Genomic DNA, 26397 nt, shown 5'->3' on the forward strand with positions numbered 1-26397 from the left:
GCGACAACCAAGATGATCTTTATAAATAACTGTTAGTTTTCTAAGGGAAATCCCACTTACATATGACTATGATGAGACATAGATGTTCAGTGAGGGTAAGTAAAATTCAATCATTACAACAGCTGCTGGAAATAAAGCAATTGTGAACCTTACATCTTTAAGTGTTGAGAAATAGGAACTCCTTGGCACGTATCACCAGCATACTGTGCTTAACAGTATTCAATACCTTAGTACATCTGTATTGGATATGGATCAAATGCCAACAACTTCTCAAACTAACTTGCTGTAACAAAAAGATGGTGTGTAATCTTCTATTAGGCAAATATGCCCACATTCTGGGTCCTTAAGAAATGCTAGTGACAGTACAGAACTAGGGACCTGTGGAGTGTAGCTGTATTCCTGGTACACCAGCATCTTACCTCCTACTGCAGGACTCTTCCTACAAAAGGATATGTCCTGTTGAAAGCAGAAGGTGGTAGGATTCCTCTCTAACCCTCTTCTCCCTAACCAAATTACCCGTATAGATCAGCTGTCTGCTGGGACGTCATCTCTACCTAGAGGCAAGCAGAGAAAGAGTCCTGTCAGCTGCACTTAAGATATTCCTGCCTGAATCTTGTTCTCAGCTGTAGCAAGTGCAGGAAGGGAAGCGCCCCATAGTGCTTCAAGTTGATGGTCACCCTGACCAATGGAGAAATCACACTGTTTGACTGGGTCAATCTGCTTATTAACATGCTTCATTGCCCTTGACACTTTTCTTTCATCTAGACGACCGGAAACCACCAGTATAAGGTCATACTGTAAACAGGTGACACACAAATGGTCTTTTGGCCAGAAAACAAAACAAACATCCCAAATGGAGCTTCCAGAGGTAGAAATCAGAAAATCAAAACAAAAGCCACAAAAAGGATTACAAATAACGTAGAAGACTGGAATTTCTTGAAACACAGGCACTTAAGATTCATCTGGTAACTACTCAAGCACACAAACCGAGAACACAAAAGTTAGTAAAAACTGTTTCTTAGCATCCAAGTATTCAAAACAGTGCATCGTAACTGATGAAATATCTATGGAAATATCAAGGCTATTTCGCAAGTAAACCTTACAAACACATTCACTTAGACAAGTTATTTCTTTAAAATCTTTCAAACCACTTGAAAATGACAGCTATTATACAATCTTTGTCTGGACTTCATAAATAAAGTACTCTTAGCCAAAACTATTTTAACAGCAAAGTTTGCTAAGAATTTGAGAAAATGGTTGCTTGACACTTGAACACTAAAAAAAAAAAAAAAAAAAAAAAATGAAATTAAAGTGCAGAAAGCAAAAATAAGATGCAGTAAATATGAAACATCACACCAGTTTCTGAAGTTAAAGCAAAGATCACATTTATGGACAGGACAGAAGTACTGTAGGGAAGGAAGTAGGCCAGCGGAAATGTTTCTTATTGACGTAAAGAGTAATGCTACTTACCAACCATTGCACTAACTTCCCCAGCCATTAGTGTTTCTACTGTCTCGTTGTATAGGTTCACATCAATGATACCTTTTCGAATGGTCTCTCCTACTTTGGCTCCCAATAACACTGAGCCGGTGGTTTCAAATATCGAAGCCAAAATGCATGCCTGCCTCAAGGTCACCACGCCAGAGCCCACAGCAGTACCAAATGAATTGGCAACATCATTTGCACCAACGGAAAATGCCAAGATAAAAGCTATGATAAAACCCAAAATGACCATCCACAAATACTCATCCATGGCCATTTTGGAAAGTGGGCGCCAGGTACTTTTCTCGTGCAGGAATATTTTAAATAAACAAAGCTTGAGGTTATAAACGTCGTAAGGCCGAGAGTTCTTGTAAACAGTGAGTTTGCTCTGGAAAGTGCTGGACAATGTTAGAGCCTGAACAAACTGCTAACTGCTGGTTTTCAAACTACTGTCAGTACAGTTCATTTGGTTGTGTTCAGTCAGCGGTAAAACACATTCCATATTTTTCCTCCCAATCTGGGAAAGCTGTGATGTCTCCTCCTGTAACAGAAAACAAAAGAAATCAATTACCCTAAGCAACCTGTAACAGTTTGTTCTTTCAGAAATAAATGTTTTAAGCCTACTAATGGAATCTAACTTTGACATGTGACAGATCTAACCATAAAGCAACTCAAGGAAGATTATAATTAGGTTAACTGCCTACCCACCCCCCCCACCAAAAAAAAAAAAAAAGAAAAGAAAAGAAAAAAAGCTGGTCTCTACAGTATCAGTGGTTGAAGAAGCATACTTTATAATTATAGGCTGCCAATTAAGCCTTAATAGGATATGACTTTATGCAATCTGCAAAATATATTTCAAATGGGCAAAAAAAATGAGGATGCAGTTGTAGAGTTTTTGAAATATGTGGAATGTGCCTAATTTCTTGGAACAGCGATTAACAAATGTGATTCTGTGACACCACAGGGTATGGCTAATTATCTACCTGCTCATTTACACATAAGGAATGAGCACTTTATGAGTACACCATGCATGTATCTGAAAGAAAGCTTACAGTTTCTAGTATAAAGTGACTAGCCAGAGGGTAACAAAGCCAGAAACCGAAGGCCCTTGCAGGAGGAACAGAGAAAGGTGCAGAATGAAACAATCCTATTGAAACACGATTCAGATGTCATGATTCCATGACTACCCATATCTCACTCAGAGGAAAAGCCAGAGGTCTCATCGCACCTTGGAAGACCCTCCAAGGTCTCCTCAGGGCCCCACCCCAGCCCACTGACCTCAGCTCCGATCGCTCCTTCCCTCGTGGGCTCCTTGCTTTTCCTTGAAAACACCAAGCACTCTCATCTCTGGGCCTTTGCACCTGCTGATCCCTCTGCCAGACAGAAATCTCCTGACAGCTGTGTAGCTACTCCTCATGCTATTTAGGTCTTTGCTCAAATGACATTGTGAAAGAGCAGCCCCTCCCCCCATGCCATTATCCGTCCTGCTCACCTTCCTTTTTATCTTTTCTACTTATCACTGCATTCATTCATCCATTCTTGTCTGTCTCCTTTCACTAGGGTCCAGGACACAGAATAGTGCCTGGCACATGGGAAGCCCTAATAAACTTGTTGATTACATGAAAAAAGAAGCTATTAAATATGGAGAAAAGACTTGCAATATTCCTTCACAATAAACAGTATATGTCACAAAATTAATATATCTATGAAGTAAACGTGTCACCAAAAGCTTTGGAACTATGGTATTCTATTATTATATAGTCAAAGTACCAAATCTGTGGTATCGTTTTCTTTGAATAGTATTAGGCATACAGAATGGTGCCTAGCACAGTCCAGTTCTTCACAGATGCTTATTGAATTGAACTGAATGAATTAGGCTCATACATCATAGACACAGACAATATAATGATCAATCAACATTAAGGTTATTTAGGAAGAAAAAAACCAGGATGCTAAATTTTACGTACTTTGTGCTTATGGCAATGTTAAAATACATATAAAAAGACCGGCAGGTAATATACTACAATCAGAACAGTGGCTAAATTTGAGTTGTAGTATTAAAGATGATTTTTTTTTCTTTCCATCAAAAACTGTAAACTGGGTTATATGCTTTTCAAACTAAAGTAGTGTATAATAAATCAATAAGCATCTACTGAGAGCCATCTATGTGTGCAATATTACAGGCATATCATGAAACAAAATATATACTAATAGATTTTATCATTTGCTAAGATTTGAAGGCTATGCAATTCTGGAGATTTAGATCCCACATGAGACAAATGAAAAGACCACTCTAAAGGCAAAAGACAATATTCTACTAAAAGAGTATTTTATTAATATCATGGGCACATTAAGTCTACAAATGAAAATACAAAATAGAAATATTTGGACCAATATTATCTAATCTTAAAGTAGAATTCTTGATGCAATCTTCTTTGCCAGGTTAGCTTGTCAAGAGGGCAAATAAGAAAGAATAACATCAACAAATACTGATTGATGAGCTCCCCTGTGCCAGTCACCAGGAATATGATGATGAGTAAAAATGGATGTGGGGCTTATGGCCCAGTGAGGGCAACACACACTAACCAAATAAACATACAAATGTATGACTGTTAGCTGTCATGAGTGCTACAAAGGCAGGAGGCACACATCACGCAGTGTCGTGACACCGCAGTTCTGGGTCTGAGAGGGCAGGGAAGGCTCATGGGCGATCTAAGGATGGTGGAGTTGACTCTGGGGTGGGGGAGGCGTTCCAGGCACTGCCCGGGCAGGAAGGAGCAGCATGAGGGAGGACAGGCAGGCCAGCATGAGGAAGCCGCAAGCAAGCTGACAGGAGCCCTACTCAAGACTGTGACCATCATGCAGACAGTCGGGTGCCACAGAAGGGTTTTAACCAGAGGGAGGCCGACCTGTCAGATGTTCATTTTGGAAAGGTCATTCTGGCTGCCATGCAGACAATGGGCTAGACAGAAGGGTGAATGTGGAGAGGTAATTACCAGGCTCCTCCTCCTGCATGGTTCGGGCATAAGGGGAGGCCCCTGGCCCAGCGAGGTGGTGGCACCGAAGGGAAGAGAAAGGACGTAAAGAGGTTTCAGTGGCTCAAGTCAAGTCAACTTTGTGGTGGCCTATGTGCAGGGGCTGAAAGAGACAGCTGGTTACTGACTCATGGACCTGGGATGAAAAATAGCCAAACAGAGTTTTTATGTTTTCTCTTTTACACTGTTTCTAGTTTTGTTTTTATATGTTAGGAAGAGGTTTGAGCCCCGGTTCACTTTGGGACATGCTGCACACACAGGTAAATCATAGGAGCACCAAAGAAGGTATATCCTCAGCCCAGGCTTTTCATTGTCTTCACGATCCCTCAGGCAACATTTCAGACCAGGGATTCCCTCTCCTACTTAGATACTCTTAGACAACTTATTTCTATAATCATGTCTATGTTCTTTGATTCAGCTTTTCTCCTTCACATTACATCCGATAAACATCTGGTTAAGGAGAAAGGTGTTTTTGAGACCAAATGACTACTATTTTGTTTTATATTTATAGGGCCTGTTTTTTTTTTTTTATGACAAGTACCAACACCCTGATTTTCTCCCTCTTCCATTAATTTTTATCAAACAGGAGCAAAATAAAACAAAGCAGTTAAACAAGTGTGCAACTTGCTGCACAGAAGGTGGTAATGCTGCTGAGACGGGGCCACTGTCAGGGGTGGCCAGGGAACATCGCACACAAGGCCAAGACTGTCGAGAATACAGAAGCCCAAATTCAGAGTGGCTGAGGTCTGGCCGGGTATGACACCTGAGAGTGCTGGGTGTTTGAAAGCAGGATTTTGGAGGTGAGCAATCAAATCAGTGGGGACGGATCAGCTTAATCAACAAGTGATGTTGGGCCAATGTGCTAATTGCTAATTAACTGGAAGGAAGAAAAAAAGATCCCTACCTCATGCCAAAATAAATGGAAGATTTAAATGTGAAAACTGAAACCTGAAGAGAATAAGAAAAAAAAACATATGTAAATATTTACTTAATATTGGGATAAGGAAGGGACACCTGGGTAGCTTAGTCGGTTAAGCGCCTGACTCTTGATTTCCGCTCAGGTCATGATCCCAGTGTGGTGAGCCCCTGCATCAGGCTCTGCGCTGAGTGTGGAGCCTGCTTGAGAGGCAGCCTAGACCTGATACTGAAGAATCAACTCATTTGAGTTCTTAGAAATCATGTAGCTGGGAGACAGAGAGGCTTGATGTGTGGAAGCATCACATGTAAATGCCTCTTCTCCTCAGCAATGATTCTCAACAAGGGCGCAATGTTATAACTTCCAGTGAAAGCCTTGGTTCTTTTCTCTCTCCTACAAGAGCTTTTCGAAAAGGGTCAGAAGATGAAGGAGGGTCAGAACAAGCCCCCTAACTCTCTCTCTCTCTTTCACCCAGTATGAAGCCCCTATATGGCTAAGATATTCTTATAAGGTTACAAGATATTCTTCAATTTTCAAATGCCGCCAACCTCTTGCATTTGAGGAACAGAAACCTTAGAATCTTTTGGATCATTGGGAGAGGTACTAGTGGTCTCGTGAATTCTGTCTCCCAAACCTGTAATGGTAATAAGATCCTCATTCTCTTTCCTCGGTGCCTTCAATGGCTTCTGAGCATGCTTCTCAACTCTGAGTTCTGCTCACCATCACTTCTGTCCCTTGATCTCTGAACCAGCCCTGCTTCCTTCACCAGGCCCAGTGAGCATGCTGGCAGGACTCCCAAGTAAAGTGTTTACAGATTCTCTCTCTAGAATTTCCTCCATGAGCATCTGCTTCACCTCTACCTCATACCCTCTTATCTACTACACTAGAAATATGAATGCTGAAGAAAAAGTGAAAACAAACATTCTCAGAATATTTCTAGATGAATTTGTACACTGTCTAAAAACAGGGATGTTGCTGAGTTGTAGCACTTAATAGACATTAATGCAAAAAAAGCCTGGGTGGGAGGCTCCCTGCTCTGAAATGCTGCTGAAGAGAACATCCAAGATGACCCCTGGTCTTTCCAAGCAAACATGCGGAGGATGTGCCTGCTCCAGTCTTCCATCCACGCTCCTCCTCTCTCAGCATCGGAGCCCAATCAGCTCCTCAGCCGGCATGACCCAACCCAGACAAGCAGGTCTGTGGTGGACTGTGGCTGAGTTATGACTCGTTCCCAGGGATCCTGTGGTTTTAAAGGCCTGGTCCATGGCCGACCTCCCTTCCTTGTTAGCTTCTGGCCTGTGGTGAGCTTTTCTCTGAGGTTTCATGGACTGCACCCAGGCCAAGCTCTCCCTCCACCATGTGAAGGGAAGGAGCCAGGTCCCCCATGCAGAGGACCTCAGTGCTCTGAAATAATTTTCCAACACCTCCTCTGAAGCCCAAAGTGCCTCACACTCAACTCTCTGAAAATGTAAAACCTACTTTCCTAGCAGCTAGGATTGGATCTTGAATTCTGACACTTAGGTAGAAATTTGAAGACGGTAATCTCTTCAATGGCATGATGTAAAATCTACGACTCTCTGCTACCTGTGAGTGAATCTGACTACTTAACCATAAAAATGACCAGATTTTCATCAAGAAAATATTAAGTAAATATTTAAGTAAAAAGGGGGATACATTTTGGAAATCTCATTTGCAGAATAGTACAGCAGAATCATTTTTTTCTTTCAACATTCAGGATGTAGATCTTATCATAAGGAGTTTGTATTAACACCATCATTCTTTTTAAAAAATGTTTTTAAACTTTTTAAATTTATTTTTGAGAGACAAAGAGAGACAGAGTGTGAGTAGGGGACGGGCAGAGAGAGAGAGAGAGAGAGAAACATAGAATCCGAAGCAGGCTCCAGGCTCTGAGCTGTCAGCACAGAGCCCAACGTGGGGCCCGAACCCACGAACTGTGAGATCATGACCTGAACTGAAGTTGGACGACTGAGCCACCCAGGTGCCCCAACACCATCATTCTTGAATAGCTCGTGACAACATCTACTTTATATTCTTACATTTAAAAAATTAATTTAAGGGGTGCCTGGGTTGCCCGGTTGGTTAAGCGTCCTACTATTGATTTCAGCTCAGGTCATGATCTCACGGTTCGTGCGTTTGAGCCCCACATCAGGCTCTGCACTGAGTGTGGAGCCTGCTTGGCATTCTCTCTCTCTGTCTCTCTCTCTCCCTCTACCCCTCTCCTCTGCTCATGCTCTCTCAAAATAAACAAAAAATTAATTTAAAAAATAATAGTGTATTTATGATGAAAAATACTGAGTTTCATATTTTCACTCTAATGATAAAAAACTGAAACATTACTGGAATGGCTCTGAAACTTGCTTTAACTACCTTTAAACGGCATATTTACAGATATGCAAAGTAGTCTATGGGAACAAAGGAGCCTAAGGAAAGGCAGATGATATTCTGACTGAAGCAGAAGCAAGAAAGACAGCAAGAAAGGGGTTGAGAGGAGGGGTAGAGAAAAGAAAGAGGGAGGGAAACGGGGAAAAATGTCAGAAGGGGAGGCAAAACAGTCGAGCCAATGTTAGACCCAGCTTGGAACTGTATCTATGACACAGATCATAGAAGCAGGAATAAGCAGGTTTACTCTCTGTGGACAAAGAGCATGAGTGTAAAGCCTGATAATAAAGATGTAAGACATTCAAAGTGAACAGGCTGCAGATTTAAAACCTAGTATCAACTGAAAAAGAAGTGGCAAGACAGTTTGCTAAGACACTGTGGCTCATTCCCAGCACTGCATGCTCTCCAGCTTCTCCTCTTCTCTCTGCCGTTAAAAAAAGGAACATTTGTGTCTCCGGCATGAAGAACAGGAAAGAGCACAGGACCTGCGGTCAGAGGTTCTGGGTCCATTCCAATCCAGCTAGCTACTGGCTACACAACCATGGGCAAGTCACTGAAATGACTTATCTGAAAAATGGGAATAATAGTACATAATGTGGAGGCCATGCAGAAGCCCTAGTTCAGTGCCAGGGATCAATACATGGTGACTATTATCATTACTCGCAGATAAAGTCCTGGGGTAATGGTCAGGAAACTCAAGGCCTAATCCTGGCTCTGTTACTAAGTAGCAGTGTGACCTTGGGTAAGTCACATACACTTTCTGAATCCTGTTTCATCATCTGTAAAATGGGGATAGTAATAATACATGTGCTTTATAGAATTATTGTTAGGATCAAATCTAATGTATGCACGAGTGCTTTGTAAGTTGTGGTTAGCTTCAAGCAACCTGAAGGTATCAGTACCACTGTAGGCATAGGAAGAACAACCTGAGGTTCCAATAATCCTTCTGGAAGGATCTTTCTCACTCTTATGTCCCCCACCTCTAGTAGTCATGTGGCTATACCCAGTCCACCTTCCTCTAGTCCTGCTCTTCTTCCTCAATGTACAAACTCTGGCCTTGTCTTTGATTCAAGATTGATATGCACTCTAAGGCCCAGGAACAGTTCTGAGGAGTGGAGGGAGTGAAGAGGTAGACAAAGAAACTTCTAAAAGGTGCCAAGAAAAGAGCATCACGCAAAATGTTTAAGCCACTTCGGACAACAGGTTGGCAGTTTCTTATAAAGCGTATGCTTACCACACAAGTCAGCAGTCCCGTTCTGAGGTATTTTCACCCAAGGGAAGTGAAAACATATGTCTACGCAGGAAACTTTTCATTCTATATCTTGAGTATCAAAAACGTATTAAACTGTACACTTGCAACTGGTGAATTTTAGTGCATGTAAACTGTACCTGAATAAAACTAACTATAAATAACACCAGCATATATAAATATGTGAGGTGATAGAGGTATTCATTAACTAGATGGGAGGACTCCTTTTGCAATATATACGCATATAAAATCACCGTGGTGTACATTTCAAATATCTTACAATTTTGTCAATTATACCTCAGTAAACCTGAGGAAAAAAACCCATAAAAACCATTCGCTTTTGATATTTCTCCTTTCCTATATTGACAGCATTGCCTCCCCCTGCCCCCCAAGCTCCCCTTTAAATAGTAGAAAGAAAAAAAGAAAGAAAGAAAGAAAGTTCTCTTATTCAATGAAAGAAGCAACATTCCACTTAGATGCAATAAAAGCAGCCAGTTCAACCAATCGAGCAAGGCTCAAAGACAGGGTGTCACATCTTGTTAAAACAATGGCAGCAAGAAGCAAAGAGCAAATATAGATCAAGTAGAGGAGGTGGCTGACTTACAACTGCAAATACAGAGTTCCACAGAAAGGGACTCAGATAGAACTCTTTCGAGGCCAGAGATGTAAGAGAAAGGCCTGCTGTGAGGACAAACTAGTGAACTCTCTTCCAACTAGGCACGTACTACTTGCACAGAAAAAGAAAAGCAGGGCATTCCTGTGGAGACAAGTGTTCGACCTCACTTCTCCAGGATCCAAAAGGTGGAAACCCATTTATATGCATTCAGGTTTAGGGCAAATATAAACAGCTGGGCTGAAAATCACTCCTACAGAGGCCCACAGATTGAAGATTGTTTAAATCTGGACTTGTGGACACTTCATACACCAAAAATTTCAAGGAGGTCAATTAAAATAAGTTAGAGTAGAAGCAAACTATAAAGAAAAGTGTCACCTTGCTCTGCTACTCCAATACCAATTCTAAAATCAGTTCTGAAATGTTCTCTCTCATAAGTATAGTTGGAAATGATTTAAACGGTTCTAAGTAGGACCATTTATTTTTCATATGGGAAATGGTCCTTATAAACACACCAGGCTGGGTCAGATCCATGGTGGTCCCAGTACTCTCTCTTGAACAGAGAGTACTCAGGGAGGGGATGGGTGTCTTTATGACATTAACCTCACAAGCTCAAGAAAATAAGCAAATAATGTGAAATGTGAACAAATACTGATATACAAAAATGTCATTTATTATGATCACGAAAAAAAGAAAACCATTTAATTGTCCCCAGACAGGAGGAAAGGCTGAGGAAATACTGGTGACTTCTAAAGAGGAAATATAACATATTCACTAACATAATGTAACTTGAGAATTTTTCATGGCATTGGAACACAGTCTGCTATGGAAAAAACCAGCATACAAATGGTGTGTGCCATATGATCAGCTATGCTTAAGCACGCACCAGTAATGAGGCTTTAAAGAAATAGGGCCAAGGTTCAGCATTCTCTAGGTGCTCTTGACATTTTTTTTATATTATCCAAAACTTCCTATGATGAGCAACTACTAGTTTTTAGCATTGGGAAACTGTTTAAAACACTACAAAGGAAAGCACATTTTTTTTTAAAAGTTAGGAATGTACCACCAAAATATGCTTTGTTTTTGCTAATAAACAAAATGAATTTACTATCAATCTGTTTTCAACCCAGGCCTCTCAGACAATTCTTCCATCAAGTTTATGACCTATAATTTAAGATATAAATACATCTATATATTTTTATTTATCTTTTTCACTTTCAAGAACATCCCTTTGTCCTGGCACCTGAGCACTGTGTGAAAAGGTCACTGGTTTGGACCAAACCTTTGGACATGGTTTGGAGTCGTCTATCATATTCCCATCTACGGGATTCTAAAGGGCATCCTCAGTCACACCTGGTCCTTCTTTAGAATTCTTCCTTCATCCTTTGTACGCTTCTCTTGAGGACTGGCCAGAAGAACTGAACTTCACCCAGAGAATACGAAAATGTCCTGAGGGTGCCAAGTGCACTGCAAGCCTTTTTACTGGAACAGTATTTGAGGTTAATCCTCACAAGGAACAACCTAAGATTAGTCTCTTATTCCTATTTTGGTTCACAGCATTAGAGAATCAGAGAACATCAGAGTTTGAAAAGTCTTGAGAAGTCATCTGGTCCAATTTTGGTCGTTTTGAAGATGTGACTGTCGTAACAAAGTAGAAGTGAGATGGTGGTTCCTACTTACTATGTGGAGTAAAAGCAGTGTAAAGAGGTGATGCTCCTGGTTGGCATTCATCAGGCCTTCTTAATGACACTAGCTCCTCTTTGGGGAATTGAGATTCCTTGGGGTCTTGGCCTGAGCTGGGGATGGGGAGGCAGGAACAATGGGGAAAGAGGAAAGGGTAAAAAAGAGAACCGGCTACAAGGAGCGCTGCAGAGCCATGATCTTTGTAAATTTTCAAGATCAGATGGTATCTTCAAGTCCCATCCAACCCAATTATTCTGTATCAACCAGAGACCACAGGACTAGGAAGAGGCAGTGCAGTCTGCAACTATGAACCGCAGGATTGTGCTGTGGGGAGAGGGGGTGGAAATTCCTGACCCTTTCTCGAACAATGCCATCAACGGCCCTCATGAATTTCTGGAACATGCACAAACTTATTTTGCTCCTCGATATAAAGTTTCCACTGCAGATCCTGTGGGCTCAGCGTCTCCAGACCCTGTTTCTTCTGCAGGCCTCATTCCTGCTGTATCCACTCTCCCTCCTGCATTTTTGTCATTCTGACATTTAAGTTTCTTTTTGGCTCATAAAGCATGTGTTATTTAGATGTTTTCCAAAAGCCTTTTGCTCTGTATGAAGGCGTTATAAGAAATCTGTTAAGTAAATATATTTTTAAAAGGATAAAGAGAAATAAAGAGCAACAATAATGAAAAGGAGATAAAAGGAGTTACTACAAGGATGGCTGGGTGGCTCAGGTCACAATATCACAGGTTCCTGGGTTTGAGACCTGGATCAGTCTCTGTACAGACAGTGCAGAGCGTGCTTGGGATTCTCTCTCTCCCTCTCTCTGTCCCTCCCCCCCTTAAAATAAATAAATAATGAATGAATGAATGAATGAATGAAAAAATAAATAAATAAATAAATAAATAAATAAATAAATAAATAAATGCTTTATGGCGATTTGGCCTGAAGAAGAGAAGACACAGAAGTTTTTAAAAACTGAAAGATTACCCCAGGAGGTGCAAGCGCCATTTCTTTGGAGATGTTCAAATGGAATTTGAATGACTGTATGAGCAGTTATCTTAAAAAAGCTTTAATGTTTCTATTTTATTTTTTATTTTTTAAAAAGATTTTGGTTTTTTAAATTGTTTTTTTAATGTTTATTTATTTTTGAGAGAGAGAAAGAGACAGAGCATGAGCAGGGGAGGGGCAGAGAGAGAGGGAAACACAGAATCAGAAGCAGGTTCCAGGCTCCAAGCTGTCAGCACAGAGCCCAACGCCAGGCTCGAACCCACCAACCGTGAGATCATGACCTGAGCCAAAGTCAGATGCTCAACTGACTGAGCCAAACAGGCACCCTTGTTTTTAAGTAATACTTACACCCAACGTGGGGCTCGAACCCACAATTCCAAGATCAAGAGTCACATGCTCCATTGACTGAGCCGGCTGAGCACCCCAGTTGTTTCTATTTCAAATTTCATGATTCCACAAAGTTACTATAATGAAATAAATATTGGCCACTCTATCAAATTTGGAGATATGGCAAACAGTCTTTCATTGTAGTAAGACTGCCCTTGGAGAGGAAGAAAAAATTTGTAACTGAATGGCTTGTTGCACACTGCAGTGTGCTCCCATCAGAAATGTGGAATTAGGGGCGCCTGGGGTGGTTCAGTCGGTCATGAGTTCAAGCCCGGCATCAGGTGAGCTCGCGCCCCGCTTCAGGTGAGCATGAGTCCTGCATCAGGTGAGCACGAACCGAACCGGCTCAGGGCTCCACACTCTCCCTCTCTCTCTCTGCCCCTTGCTTACTAGTGCTTTCTCTTTCTCTCTCAAAAAATAATTAATTTGAAAAAAAAGAAACGTGAAAGCTGCTAAGAGTTTCTTTGTTTTTGTTTTTTTAAGGATTATGACCCCCTTGCTGGAATGTTGTAGGTACCTACCATGTAGGTAGGAACAGAACTGTTCCAGTTCTGTGCCCTGAAGTGTTGGGCTGTCTGGCTAAGCTCTAGGAGCTGTATTAAGGAAATACTTTCCCTTCAGCTACAGTTTAAAATGGGACTATGTATGGGTATCCTGGTTCCTACATATTTATTTGCTAATTTTGTTTTGATTATACAAGCTCAACAGAAATATGAATGGTACTTATAAAAACATTGATTCCTGATACTACTACATATTCTTTCTATTAATAGAACATTAACATAAATAGAAGAGTGGATAGATGGAGATTATTATCTCAACTATTTTCCATGCTCAACTTACAGCTCCATAGCTCTTATTTTCATTCCAGAGGTTCTTAAGCAATAGTTCTTAGGCAGCAGAAAAAGCAAGAGGGAACAAATAATTATTAATTGATTCAGTCAGACTTTTCCTTTTTTGCAATTCAAAAACTGGTTGGTTCAGGCCTGAAAGTTGGTTCAGGCCTCTGAAGTGCTTTATCAGAAGTCTGCAAACTTAATTCAATTCCACCCAAATTCACAGTGTAAACAGTCTAAACAAGGCAGTAAGTCTAAAACATTGTTTGTCTGGGCAGGAAGTCAGGTGAAAATTTAGCAGTTCCTCCTATCTCTCATTGAGACAACTGAAATTGAAATCTTTTTACTAACAAGAAACCATAAGCATTTGCTTGCTACCACCCTCAAAGAATGATGGGAAATAGTAATTTAAAAATATGAGTGAGATAAGACAGTTTATAAGATTTCTTTGAATATTATTTCCTGATTCTGAGTGTGCTCCTGGCACTCAACTCTTTGGTGGATGCTTGAGATAAACTTTCTTGGGCAAGTCACTGACTCCCTTTGGCTGTTTTTCCTTTAGAAAACTTGAGGCTAGGGAGGATGCTTTGATGTGAACACAGAGCTTTATTACAGTAACTAGAAAGCAACCAGATAGAAGCTGTTCTTTAGTGATGTTTGAAATCAGTTATAAGAAGCAGAAATATATAATTATACAGTCTTTTATCATTACCTACTTAATTACCTTTACTGGAGCTCACGTGTGTGTGTGTGTGTGTGTGTGTGTGTGTGTGCGTCTTCATATTACTGTCAAGTGTCACTTCCTTTAGTATTTCTTGTAAGGCAGAACTGCTAGCAATGGATTCTGTTTTCAGTTACTTGGGATAAAAATGTTTTTATTTTGCCTTTACTTCTGAAAGATAGTTTTGCGGGCAGAGGATTCTTTTAACACTTTAATGTGCCCTCTTAACTGCATTCTGGCCCCCACTGTTTCTCATAAGAAATCAGGTGTTAATATTAGTGAAGTTCCCTTATAATTGAGTTTTTCCTTTCTTGCTGCTATCCACATCACCTTTTTGTCTTTCAAAATTTTGATTACATGTCTGGGTGTGGATCTCTTAATGCTTATCCAAATTAGAGTCTGCTAAGCATCTCGAATGTGTACATTAGTGTATTTCATCCACCTGTAAGGCTGTAAATCATGACTTCTTTGAATATTTTTCTACCCCTTTTTCTCTCTCTTCTACTTCTGATACTTCAATTGGCACACTTAATAGTGACCTATATTCTTCTGAGATTCTGTCCATTCTTTTTCATTCTTTCGTTCTGTTCTTCAGACTGCATTATCTCCATGGCTTTCTCTTCAATTTGCAGATTCTTTCTTCTGACAACTCAAATCTACTGTTGATCCCTCTGGTGAGTTTTTCATTTTGTTATACTTTTGAATTCCAGAATTTCCATGTTTAAAACATTTTTTTTAATTGTGGTAAAATAAACATAAAACTTACCATTTAACTACTTTTAAGTGTACTGTGGCATTAAGTACATTTGCATTGTTATGCAAACATCACCACAAAACTCTTTTCATCTTACAAAACTGAAACTCTGTACCTATTAAAGAATAATTTCCCATTCCCTCCCACCCCAATCCTTAGCAACCACCATTCTACTTTCTGTCTCTATGAGTCTGACTACTTTAAGTACATCCATATAAGTGAGACCATACAGTGTGTTTTTGTGACTGCCCTATTTTACTTAGCATAGTGTCTTCAAAGTTCATCCACACTGTAGCATGTTCAGAATTTCTTTCCTTTTTAAGGCTGAATAATATTCCATTGTACATATAAACCACATTTTTTTTAACTCATCCACCGATGGACATTTCAGTTACTTCCACTTTTTGGCTACTGTGAATAATGCTATCAAAAAAAGGTGTACAAATTTCTCTCCAAGTCTCTGTTTTCAATTCTTTTGGGTGTATATCCAGAAGCAAAATTGCCAGGTGAGGTGATAATTCTGTTTTTATCTCTTTGAGAAACTACCGTACTATTTTGCACAGCAGCCACACCATTTTATATTCCCACCGACAAGCTACAAAGGTTCCAATTTCTCCAGAAGCAAAATTGCCATGTGAGGTGGTAATTCTGTTTTTAACTCTTTGAGAAACTACTGTACTGCTTTGCACAGCAGCCACACCATTTTATATTCCCACCAACAAGGTACAAATGTTCCAATTTCTCCACATCCTCACTAATGCTTGTTTTTTGTTTTGTTTTGTTTTTTATATATAGTAGCCATTCTAACTGGTGTGAGGTGATATCTCACGGTGGTTTCGATTTGCATTTCGATAATGATTAGTGATGATGAGCATCTTTTTACTGGCTTGTCGGCCATTTGCAGGTCTTCTTTAGTGAAATATCTACTTCAAGTCCTCTGCACATTTTTTCATTGTTTTTTTGTTTCTTTGTTTGGTTGTGTTTTTTTTTTTTGTTGTTTTGTTTTGTTTTTTGCTGTTGAATTGTAGGAATTCTTTATATATTCTGGATACTAACCCCTTATTAGATATATGATTTATAGATTTTTTTCTCCCATTCCAAAGGTTGCCTGTTCACTCTATTGATTGTGTCCTTTGTTGTGCGGAAGCTTTTAATTTTGATGTAGTCCAATTTATCTATTTTTACCTTTGTTGTTTGTGCTTCTGGTATCATGTCTGCATTTTCTATCGCTTTAAAAAGAGTCACTACTTGGTGATTCACTGCCACCATACCTTCATTTTTTTCTTTAAAAATGGTTTCTTTTAGGGGCACCTGTGTGGCTCAGTTGGTTAAGGTGATGACTTTGGCTCAAGTCGTGATCTCACACTTTACAGAGTTCAAGCCCCGCATCGGGCTCTGTGCTGACAGCTTGGACCCTGGAGCCCGCTTCGGATTCTGTGTCTCCCTCTCTCTCTGCCCCTCCCCCACTCATGCTCTGTGGTTCTCTCCCCAAAATAAATGAACATTAAAAAAAATGTTTTAAATGGTTTCTTTTAATCTTTGAGTATTTATAATAGCTACTTTGAAGTCTTTGTTTTGTTCAGTGTATGGGCCCCTCAAAAGCAGTGTCAATTGTCTAGTTTATTTCTCCTGTGTATGTGTCACAATTTCTAATTTCTTTACATGTCTCATAAATTTTTATTGAAAACTAGACATATTATAGATATGTTATATATCTATAACTGTACATAACATAGCAACTCTGGTTACTGATGTTCCCAGACCCTAGAGGTTTTGTTACTGATATTTGTTTGCTTGTTTATTTGGCTGATCTAATTCTGTGAAGTCTACTTTCCACAGAGAATAGCTGTTGATTTCCCTGCTCAGATTTTTCCTCCTTGTTTTTATATTTTAGTCTGGCTTCTGAAGAATCACCCATAAGCCACTTAACTGATCAAAGGTTGTGCTTAAGCCCCCTTAACTATGGCTTTTCACCCTTTACTATGGCTGGTGTGGAACTTAGAGACTACTTTCATAGTTCAGAGAGTTAAGGGATGGGGGGAAGGTCTAAATACAAAGGGGTGGCACAAAGACAACCTCTGGGGAGTTTTAATTTTTATTTATCCTGTCTGTGCTGATGGTCACAAAATCCTCAGCATGTGTAAACACTCACAGAACTATAGTGTCATCAGATTCATAATTTTATAGTAAAATGAATGTTACTATATATACTTTTTGTTGAAGTGGCCATGATTTGCCTTTAAAAAAATTACTTCTGGGGCACCTGGGTGGCTCAGTTGGTTAAACGTCTGACTCCGGACTTCAGCTCAGGTCATGGTCTCATGGTTTGTGGGATTAGGCCCCACGTTGGGCTCTGTGCTGACAGCATGGAACCTGCTTGGGATTCTCTCTCCCTCCCTCTGTCCCTCCTGTGTGCATGTGCACTCCCTCTCAAAATGAAAGAAAAGAAAAGAAAGAAAGAAAGAAAGAAAGAAAGAAAGAAAGAAAGTAAGTTCTATATCTGTGTTGTTCTTACATAGTTGGATCCAATTTGATCATTTGAGTTCTTAGAAGTTTACTACTTAATATTTAATGGGGAGACAGAAAAAAAAATATTTTTCATTATATCATTACCAATTGAGGGTAATTTCCCCTCAGAACGCAATAAAAATTAAACTTTAAAAATGTATCATTGTAATATGACAATGTCAAGTTTTTATACCTGATCAAACGAAGCTTTTCTGGATTAAGCTGTTAAGTCATTTTTCTTCAAATAAAAATTCTGGATTATTTAACTGTTACTGACAAGTCTCACAGAGCCTGAAGACACTCAAGGAAAAACCAAACGAACGTGAACAGAAGTAGAGATCGTGAAAATCAGGACTGACAGCAAAAGGTGCTTGGCTGGACACTCCTCCACCCTCTAGGTCCTTAGGGATACCGAACTCTGCACAGTAGGCTGAGGCAGAAAGTGACAGAACCTCCCAACAATTCTCTCTTCCTGCACCAGCCACCACTTTAATTTCAAGTCAAGTTTAAAGCAATCACTTTCTTTCTAAAACCTTTGTAACAGTACATGAGCTCCCAACCGCCTCACTATGCTAAGCACATTCATATCCCCTTATTTTCACTTTTAGTCTGTAAAAAAGGCAAAAACAAACAAAACCAAGAAATGAATGAACAAATAAAAAAATAAAAAGGAAGAAAATAAACTCAGTCCAAATCTTTAAGCTGAGCTCCAATCTCCTCTTGCTCTTACAAAGCCCCCCTTTCTCTTGACAGCAACCAGTTTTTGTTTTTTTTTTTAGCTTTTCTAATTTAGTCTATAGTCTCAGAATATAGTCTAGACATATTTTTATCCACTCTATCATTTTAAAAAAATGTTCTCTTTCTTCCTTTGAGCCACTCAACTTGAAAAGCATTCTATTAATCAAACTGTAGCCACCTATTTTACTCCATCTTGATAGGGCATGTGGCATTTCATTTTTTTAATGAAAAAAATTTAAAAGTTTATTTGTTTTGAGGGAGAGAGAAAGAGAGAGCATGAGCAAGTGAGAGGAGGGCAGAGAGAGAGGGAGAGAGACAGACAGAATCCCAAGCAGGCTCCATGCTGTCGGCACAGAGCCCAACACAGGGCTCAAACTCACAAACCATGAGATCATGACCTGAGCTCAAATCAAGAGTCAGACGCTTAACCAACTGAATCATCCAGGTGCCCCGTGGCACATCATATATCTGTGCTGAAATTGTGTGCAGGAGGGCTGTGACTCATCAGAGTTGAAATCACTTGGCAGCTAGGGCATGCTGATGTGGCTGGCTATCACAAATCTCACTGGAACAGTACTCTATCCATTGCATTTCTGACTCTTTGGGTTAAATAGCTCACTGACATCTCTTTCTCCCCTCCCTGACCCAGAAAAAATGATGATAAACCCATGTGGGATATGTCTTTACTTCCCCAAAGAGGCAACAGTGCAGAGAGGAATTACATGATTATTCCTATCTTACAATTGCAGGAGAAAGAGACAAGATGATAAAGAAATATAAGAGAGGATGAACAGAAAAGCACTCCTTATAAGGATCAAAAATGGTAAGAAAGAAACTTGAAAAACCAGCTTTCTTAGTTACAAGTATTCCAGGAAAACACTCTTCTATGAGTAACAAAGGTCCTCAAACAAAGGCTAGGCCAAAACATGGTATACTACATGCATGCTACTAAATTCGTTTTGGTTTCTCAAGGCACCGTGGCTTTAAATTAAGTTTAAGGTTCTGTTGACAGTGGATTCAATTTAGTTTCAATCTAAACCTCTGTCCCCAAGTAAACCTGGTGACAGATTCTACTCATTTAGGCCCAAACTTAGGAATATACTTCAAAGAGAGACTCTTTAAGTAACTATCAAAAGTACTTATTCTCACATGTTACCACACAAAAATGGGTTGAAAGGGAGGCCTACTGTTTTTGCTCACGATTTTCTTATATCAACTGCCACCAGGACCAAATAGTTACCCGAAATAACCTTCTGATTAAGGCCACAAGAACATCCTAGCAGCATTTGGCAGAAAGAATTGAGAAGGCCAGTACTCTCCTAAAGTGCTATCACTTTTAATAAACACTGGTGAGATACACTTTGATACTACAAAGATAAGTGCTCTGGAAATACGAGCTAGATGACTTATTCTTTCCATCATCCCTTGTAACTGTCACTCAAAATATTATCTTTTATAATGGTTTTATAATTCACTACTTTATATTGAAGACCAAGAATGATGGTCCCTTACAAAATTTAAATGAATAATCCTAACACAAAGTATTATTTCAATGACTTAAAAATGTTGGGTTCCCCAGCTCCCATCCTTTATATAATACTGAACCTGAGATCCTACTCAATTTGAGGTCATATTAGAGCTCACCGAACATCCACAGCCATAAGTAGTGAAAGCAAACCCTTGCTGAATACCTGTTACCCTGAAGAATTAACAAAACTAACCTTTATCAATAAATGCCACACATCACTTTGTATGGGCCTCTTCCCAAGAGCCAAGATCTCAAGTCTCTGCCTTAAAAATAAGTCAAAATCTCCCATTGTAAAAATAATACACACTCACATAAAAAAAAAAAAAACCTGGTACGTACACAAGAAAGTAAAGCAAGGAAAAGTGCTCTTTGCTCACCACTGAAAAATAACCACTGTTTTGTGTACATTCTGATGTACTACTAGTTTTATTCATCGAAGTATGCATTACTTACGTAAGCCACTGGGAGGCCACTGCCAAATTAAATAAAAAAGTCAAAATCAAAATGAATTATAATAGCCCTGTTTTGAAAAGAAAGTTTTTCATTATTACATAATGCATGCTCATTAGAAAAAAAAAGAAAACAAAAAACCTATAGGTAGCCAAAGAGAAGAGGGAAGACATCACACATCAGCTAATCTCCTTGCGATAACTATTGCTTACATCTGATACAAAGCATTTGTTTTTCATGTACATATAAGTACCTTCCTTTTTTTTTTTTCTTTAACTTTTGAGAGAGAGAGAGAGAGAGAGAGAGAGAGAAAGGGAGGGAGAAAGAGGATCCCAAGCAGGCTCCATGCTCAGTGAGGAGCCTGATGTGGGACTTGATCCTATGACTTGGAATCATAACCTGAGCTGAAAGCAAGAGCTGGACACTCAACTGACTGAGCCATCCAGGAGCCCCTGGGCCTTCCTTTCAAAAAAGAAAATGAAGCCATTAGCCATTAAAAAAATTGCCTTCTGTGTAGAAAACGGTTATACATATGTATTTTGTAACCTGCAAGTTTCACTCGTAATAGATAGAACGCCATCACTTTTAAATGGCTGCAGAGAGTTGCATTACATGGTAACACCATATATGATCTAACTAGTACCTTATCAAGTTGTTTCTGGGGATGTTTCTTTGAAGCATTAGGTCAGTAATTCTTCAGTAGTCTATAATAAGCAAAGGGGTTGTTCCTCCTCCTTTTTCATCAAGTTTAATTTTTTTTCGACTGAACAATAATGAGAAAAGGTTTAGCCCAAACCACTTACCCACTCTCGTTTTTAATCAAACATATGTGGACTAGGTATAAGATTGCTTTTAGAAACAAAACTATTTTTGCCAAAGTGAAATACTAAAGGGAATGACTATCAAGTAAATTCTCTTTGTAGAGAAATAAAAATAGCCTTTTGCCTGCTATCAATAAGAACCAAATGGACCAATCGTTTGAACTTTCTCTTGGATTTATAGTTATTGAGAGTTCGCTGGTTTTAAAGAAAATATTTTATATTCAGACTAACTCAGAATGTTAAAAATCAGCTGCCTCTGTCCTCTGCATTGGTGAGACATAGCTATCTTATCAGTGTGCAACTAACACATTCGGTGGGCTTCATATACTCCGTAAACAGACACAGGTGTAGAAATAGCAGTGCCTGCAGCTTAATGTCTGAGAGCTCCGTTTTTTCAAACACAACTCAGTCTGAAGGTTGTGCAACACTCGTATATACACTTGCCACCTTTACCCCCTGTCTCCCATTACACAGCAAACTGAAGTTCGAGCCAGATGCCCTCACTTGTCATTTCTCACTTCAAGGATCTTTTAATACTCTGCAAATATGTAATTAACTATAGCCATAAAAGCCAAGGGTTCTACCTATCCCATTTTTAAGGGCTAAAATATTAGAGCCATGGTGCCCTGGCCAAGATAGAGCATGTCTTCTTTGGAGACAGCAGTGTGCCACTTGTGTGACAATTTTTAAACAGCACTGGCAAAACATGTCCTCAGAAAACCCTTTCTTCGTTATGATCACAAAAAGCTTTTATTGTACTAAATGCTATACAAAGTATAACAAATAGACACACTCTCAGTAGTTTGTGTTTTCAACCCAAGAAAATTCCATCAGGCAAAAAGCACAATGAGGTGTGTGGCAGGAGGTGAGTAGAGGGACTCATAGGAGGAGTAACTATTTTGATTGGGAAGGGTAAGAACCACCACCTTCCTAACTCTAGATAATTTATTACACTGAAGAAGGCAGAGCACCTGTGGCCTTGACCATTTCAACTGAGCAATTAACCACTTAATTTCATTAAGTGCCTGGCATGTGTACCATTGTTTGCTGCAGATATAAAAACGTCACGATGAAACAGGTCACTATCCTTCACCTCTAGCAGACAGCCTCCAAGCTGACCACATCCATCCTTACATTTTCTTTAGGTCCTCGCTCTGCCCCTATATCTAGGGTGTCACATGGAATTCCCCATGGCAGGGACGGGGAAGGACATTCCTGCAGGTGATACAACAGCACACCAACAAAGCTCTCCTGTGGAAGTGACAGAGTTGGGAAAATGGGGTAGTCAAACTTCCCCTACTGCCACCTATCTTCTGACATAGGCTTCATGAAGAAAGCGACCAATCTAGCCAGCAGTCTGTGACACAAAATGATCAATCACCAGCTAACATCAAGAGGCTCCTTGTTTTGACCTCTGCCCAAATTCCCCTTCTGGTGGCTGTGTAAAAGTCACATGGGGAAGAGGGAGTCCACTGAATAACACTGTGATATAATCTGAGAGCACATTACTATCACATTTTCTCATTTGCTTCTCATTTGAAATGGGCACTGTCTTAACTACTGAGTTCAGAAAAGTAACTGCAAAATTTTCCTGGTTAATTATTAATCTTCTCTAAGTGACAGAGGAAATCCAGAGCAAAGTCAGGGCTAGAAGGGACTTTGAGAGGTCACTTATCTCCAGACTTTAGAGAGAATATTGAAAACATCACAAATACAAATCCATTTTTAGATAACTTCCAAAAAAAGGTTTACATTTTCCAGGGTTCAAATTCCCCATTTTATAAAACCCTTCTTTATATCTCATCTAGTAGTCCGCCAACCTTAGTGTGCATCAGAATCACTTACGGGGCTTGTCAAAATGCAGATTGCTGGGCCCCATCTCCCCAGGTTCTGAATCAACAGATCTTGGATGAGACCTGAGAAGGTGCATTTCTCACAAGTTCCCACGTGGTGCTGATGCTCAAGGTGCCAGGACTGCAGTGTGAGGGACCATGGTTCTAACCTAAGCTTTGTTGGACTGAACTCTTATATTCTCAATGGAAATAGATACTAGTTGGTCATCAGTCCTTGGTTCTGAGGCATCTACTTACTTGCATAACAATTCAAGAGTCCCCTGGGCATTTTTTCCCCTCCAGGCTAAATAAGAGAAGTTCCCTAACATCATATTATAGATATCAGTTTTCAACCCTTTAATCATTTTGTGGCATTCTTGGTTGAGCCTTCTCCAAGTCTCTTTTAGTTGTGGAGCCATGAACTAGACCCAGAACCTTAGTCAGAGAGACTGGCTGAGGTTGCATATGAGGGGAAAAATGACTCACAGATTCATACAGTATATTCCTATTTATTAATCTCCAATACCCGAAGCTTGCCTTATTAGCTCCCTTCTGATTCATGTTCTCTGACTCCTTTATGAGCTGCAATAATGCTTAGGTGACCTTCGTAATGCCTTTCTTCTGAGAAGCTCAAAGCATTTCTCTAATTCAACAGTTGACTCAACATCCTAAACCAGTGCAGGGTTTTAAGGAACCAGATCTAGTGCACATCAGTTCAGGAGGAGAGAGAAAATCTGGAATGCCAGGTCAGATTTCTATACAAATCTCATTATACTGGGAAAGATGCTTCTTACTTTTATTGGACTTTATGAGACACCAGAAGTTTACGCCCTCCATATAACAACCATTCCAGGTGCAGGGAAACTAGTGAACCTCCTCCCTTTGTGGAGAATTGTAACAGGGAACTGGCGCTGAGGATCTGGTTGCAGGGCTCAGTCCATCTCCATCACTTCCCTAGCTGCTGGAAGAGAAAGGGAAGGAGCACCCCTGGGCGCACAGCAGTTTGTCCTGTTTGGCAAAAGCCCAGATGAACTGAAAGCTATCCTGTGAGCTGACCCCAACTCTCCCCGCTCCGTTTTGTTTTCCTTTTCTTCCCTTTCACACTATTTTTTCTGCCAGTTTACTTAGTGTGTTATGTCGGGGGCCCAGTCTCTGTCTATTGCCTAATTTTAGCACGTGAGTTCTTTGTGAGTAGGAACTATGCAGTCTTTGTGCATTGTATGTGTTCTGGGGGTGCTTAATACATGCTAAATAATAACAGCAGTCCCAGTATTTCCAGAAGTCAGAATTCCAGCAGAGGGTCCAATCCTATTACCATCTACTTACATACAAGACAAGCAGAGCTCAAGGCATTCCTGTGCACACTGTTCCTTTCATATGAGACAAAACTGTTGAAATTCAATATAACAAAGCCTATTCCTACATAATTTCCTTTTGAAAGAGCACAAGCTAGAGATGTGATCACTGCGCACTTGCATCCAGCTCCAAGCCAAAAGGCAACCTGTTAGATAATGTAAGTTCCCATATAACCACACAGACAAGTTATCTATTACATAAACCCTCAAGTGGATGAAGAGAACCCCCAAAAAGATTCTTCGTTGCTTCCCTAAGCAGCTTCGGAGCAGAAGGCTAATTCTCTAGGAATAAAGAGTAAAATAAACCTACTGCAGTCAGGAGCTACTCTGTCAGAGCCTCTGGGTCTGTAACTATTTTAAGAGGCAGAGGGCTAGGAGGAAAAGGCAGGCTGCCAGGGAAAGCGGTTTAAACAGGACTGGAGGACAGACACACACAGTCAACCGCAGGGAGGGCAACCATGATGGAAGGTACAGGTGTGCACAGCACAGGCGTGGAACCGTGGGCTGCTGGGCTCTTTCCACAGGCCCCAAAGCCGCCCTGCTGCTCAGCATCTGGACCCCCATTTGTGACCAGGAGCTGAGCTCACTGTGATCTGTCATGCCCAAGGTCATAACTAGTCAACAGAGACTTTACTGACCAGGGAACAATAACCGGTATCACTTCATCAGGCACACAAGATAAGAAGGAGTGAAGGGAATCACACCCCAGCAAACAGAACAAATTCCCACACTGACGCTTACATCATTAAAATGATCTTCCCTTTCATTCACCTGTATCACTCTCTCACAGCACATAAATCATTAAAACGGACACTCTCAAAGTGTTTATGAGCATTTTAGCAACTCCTCCTAGAAGAACACAAGCTTCCTCTAGTAAAAATACCTATGGAAACTTCTGTTAAATTTTAAAAATGGATACATTTTGAACAGCTTTTCTTTTTCACAGGACTGAGCTACAACTGAGGGAATGAATAACAGCTTGAAAACGATCTAGGATCCAACTACAATGCACCTTTAAAAACACTCCGCGGACATTCAGATGGCGCCTTATTAACAATTAAATGTAAGAATAAGAGTGGTGACTTTCTTGCAATGAAAGTATGTATTATGAAGCAAATACTGTAACAAAGTCCTTTTTACTATTAAAGACGGTATTAGACTTTTCTATTATAATTACAATGAATCTGGACTGCAAATTTCTCTTCTGCTCAACAAAAAAACTTGTTTTAATAGGAGTTTCTTTCTAAAAATAGCTCAAGAACGCAGTTCTGTTTTTCCTTCTTACATTCTTTTCCTACTAAATGTACCACTGAAACACTTCCTTTCATTGTTGACACCTTAGGTCATTTGGATTTAAAATCAGACAGTATATAATAACAAAGAAGTCTTTGAATAAAGCTTTCAAAATGGAAAATGGCATTTGAGGGAATGCCTCCCTCCTCGCTCACACAGATGACATGGGCACAGATGCCTGGTGAGGAGCTACCACAGCACCTACTAGAACTGCTTCATTAAGGTCAATATTCCTAGAGGGGATAGAATTTATTTGTTAATTGGTTAAAGAAATGTCCAGCCTGGTTCTCTGTTATAAGCATGTTATTTGGCATGAAGTTAGTGTACTCTGAATTAAAACACACCTCAAACTAAGCAAGGTGATGCAGATTTAATTAAAAATATTTGATATTAAAATCTTTAGTTTTCTTCAGTCTAAATTTAAGTTGGCAATGACTTGTTAAATTAAGAGCAGTTAAGATTAAAGAATTTCATGACTTTGGTTAATTGTGGTAATTAACTCAATCTTCCAGAGGATGCTTTCAATTACTTTGTAAAGCCTTCATCCTAATTTGTTTAAGTGCTTCTCTTTAGAGGTATATGGGTCTATTTTTAAACACGAAATCTTTCTTAAAAAAAAAAATAAAACTGTCCATCTGTACATTTTACACAATTACATATGACACTCCCATTATTTCTGCATATAAATTGTAACTCACAGTAAGTACAACAGGAATCTACTTTTAACTTTTTTTTTTTCCTGAGAGTTAGGTTACCATAGAAATAAAGCTCAATGAGACAACCATCCCATT

General features: G+C 39.8%; 1 protein-coding gene and 1 long non-coding RNA gene across 10 annotated transcripts in view; one reads left to right on the plus strand and one right to left on the minus strand.

Moving 5' to 3' along the window:
* The window catches only part of SLC20A2 (solute carrier family 20 member 2), a 106689-nt gene that overhangs the window by 47295 nt on the left and 32997 nt on the right, over positions 1–26397 (minus strand). For 7 of the 9 annotated variants that reach the window (XM_060653424.3, XM_060653423.3, XM_060653420.3 and 4 more), the window contains one exon: positions 1471–2023. In XM_060653424.3, coding sequence (XP_060509407.1) covers positions 1471–1759 — 289 coding nt within the window. In that variant the 5' untranslated portion in view covers positions 1760–2023. Of the gene's footprint in view, positions 1–1470; positions 2024–4478; positions 4621–26397 lie in introns of all 9 variants that reach the window. The other 2 variants (XM_060653422.3, XM_060653425.3) reach the window with 1 other exon arrangement.
* On the plus strand, positions 12974–26375 carry LOC132691770 (uncharacterized). Its single transcript, XR_009615986.2, has 3 exons — positions 12974–13095; positions 19077–19150; positions 25260–26375. It is a non-coding gene; the product is annotated as an uncharacterized LOC132691770 (long non-coding RNA).

The sequence above is a fragment of the Panthera onca genome, chromosome B1, assembly GCF_046562875.1.
Source record: "Panthera onca isolate mPanOnc1 chromosome B1, mPanOnc1 haplotype 2, whole genome shotgun sequence".
NCBI classification, from domain to species: Eukaryota; Metazoa; Chordata; class Mammalia; order Carnivora; family Felidae; genus Panthera; species Panthera onca.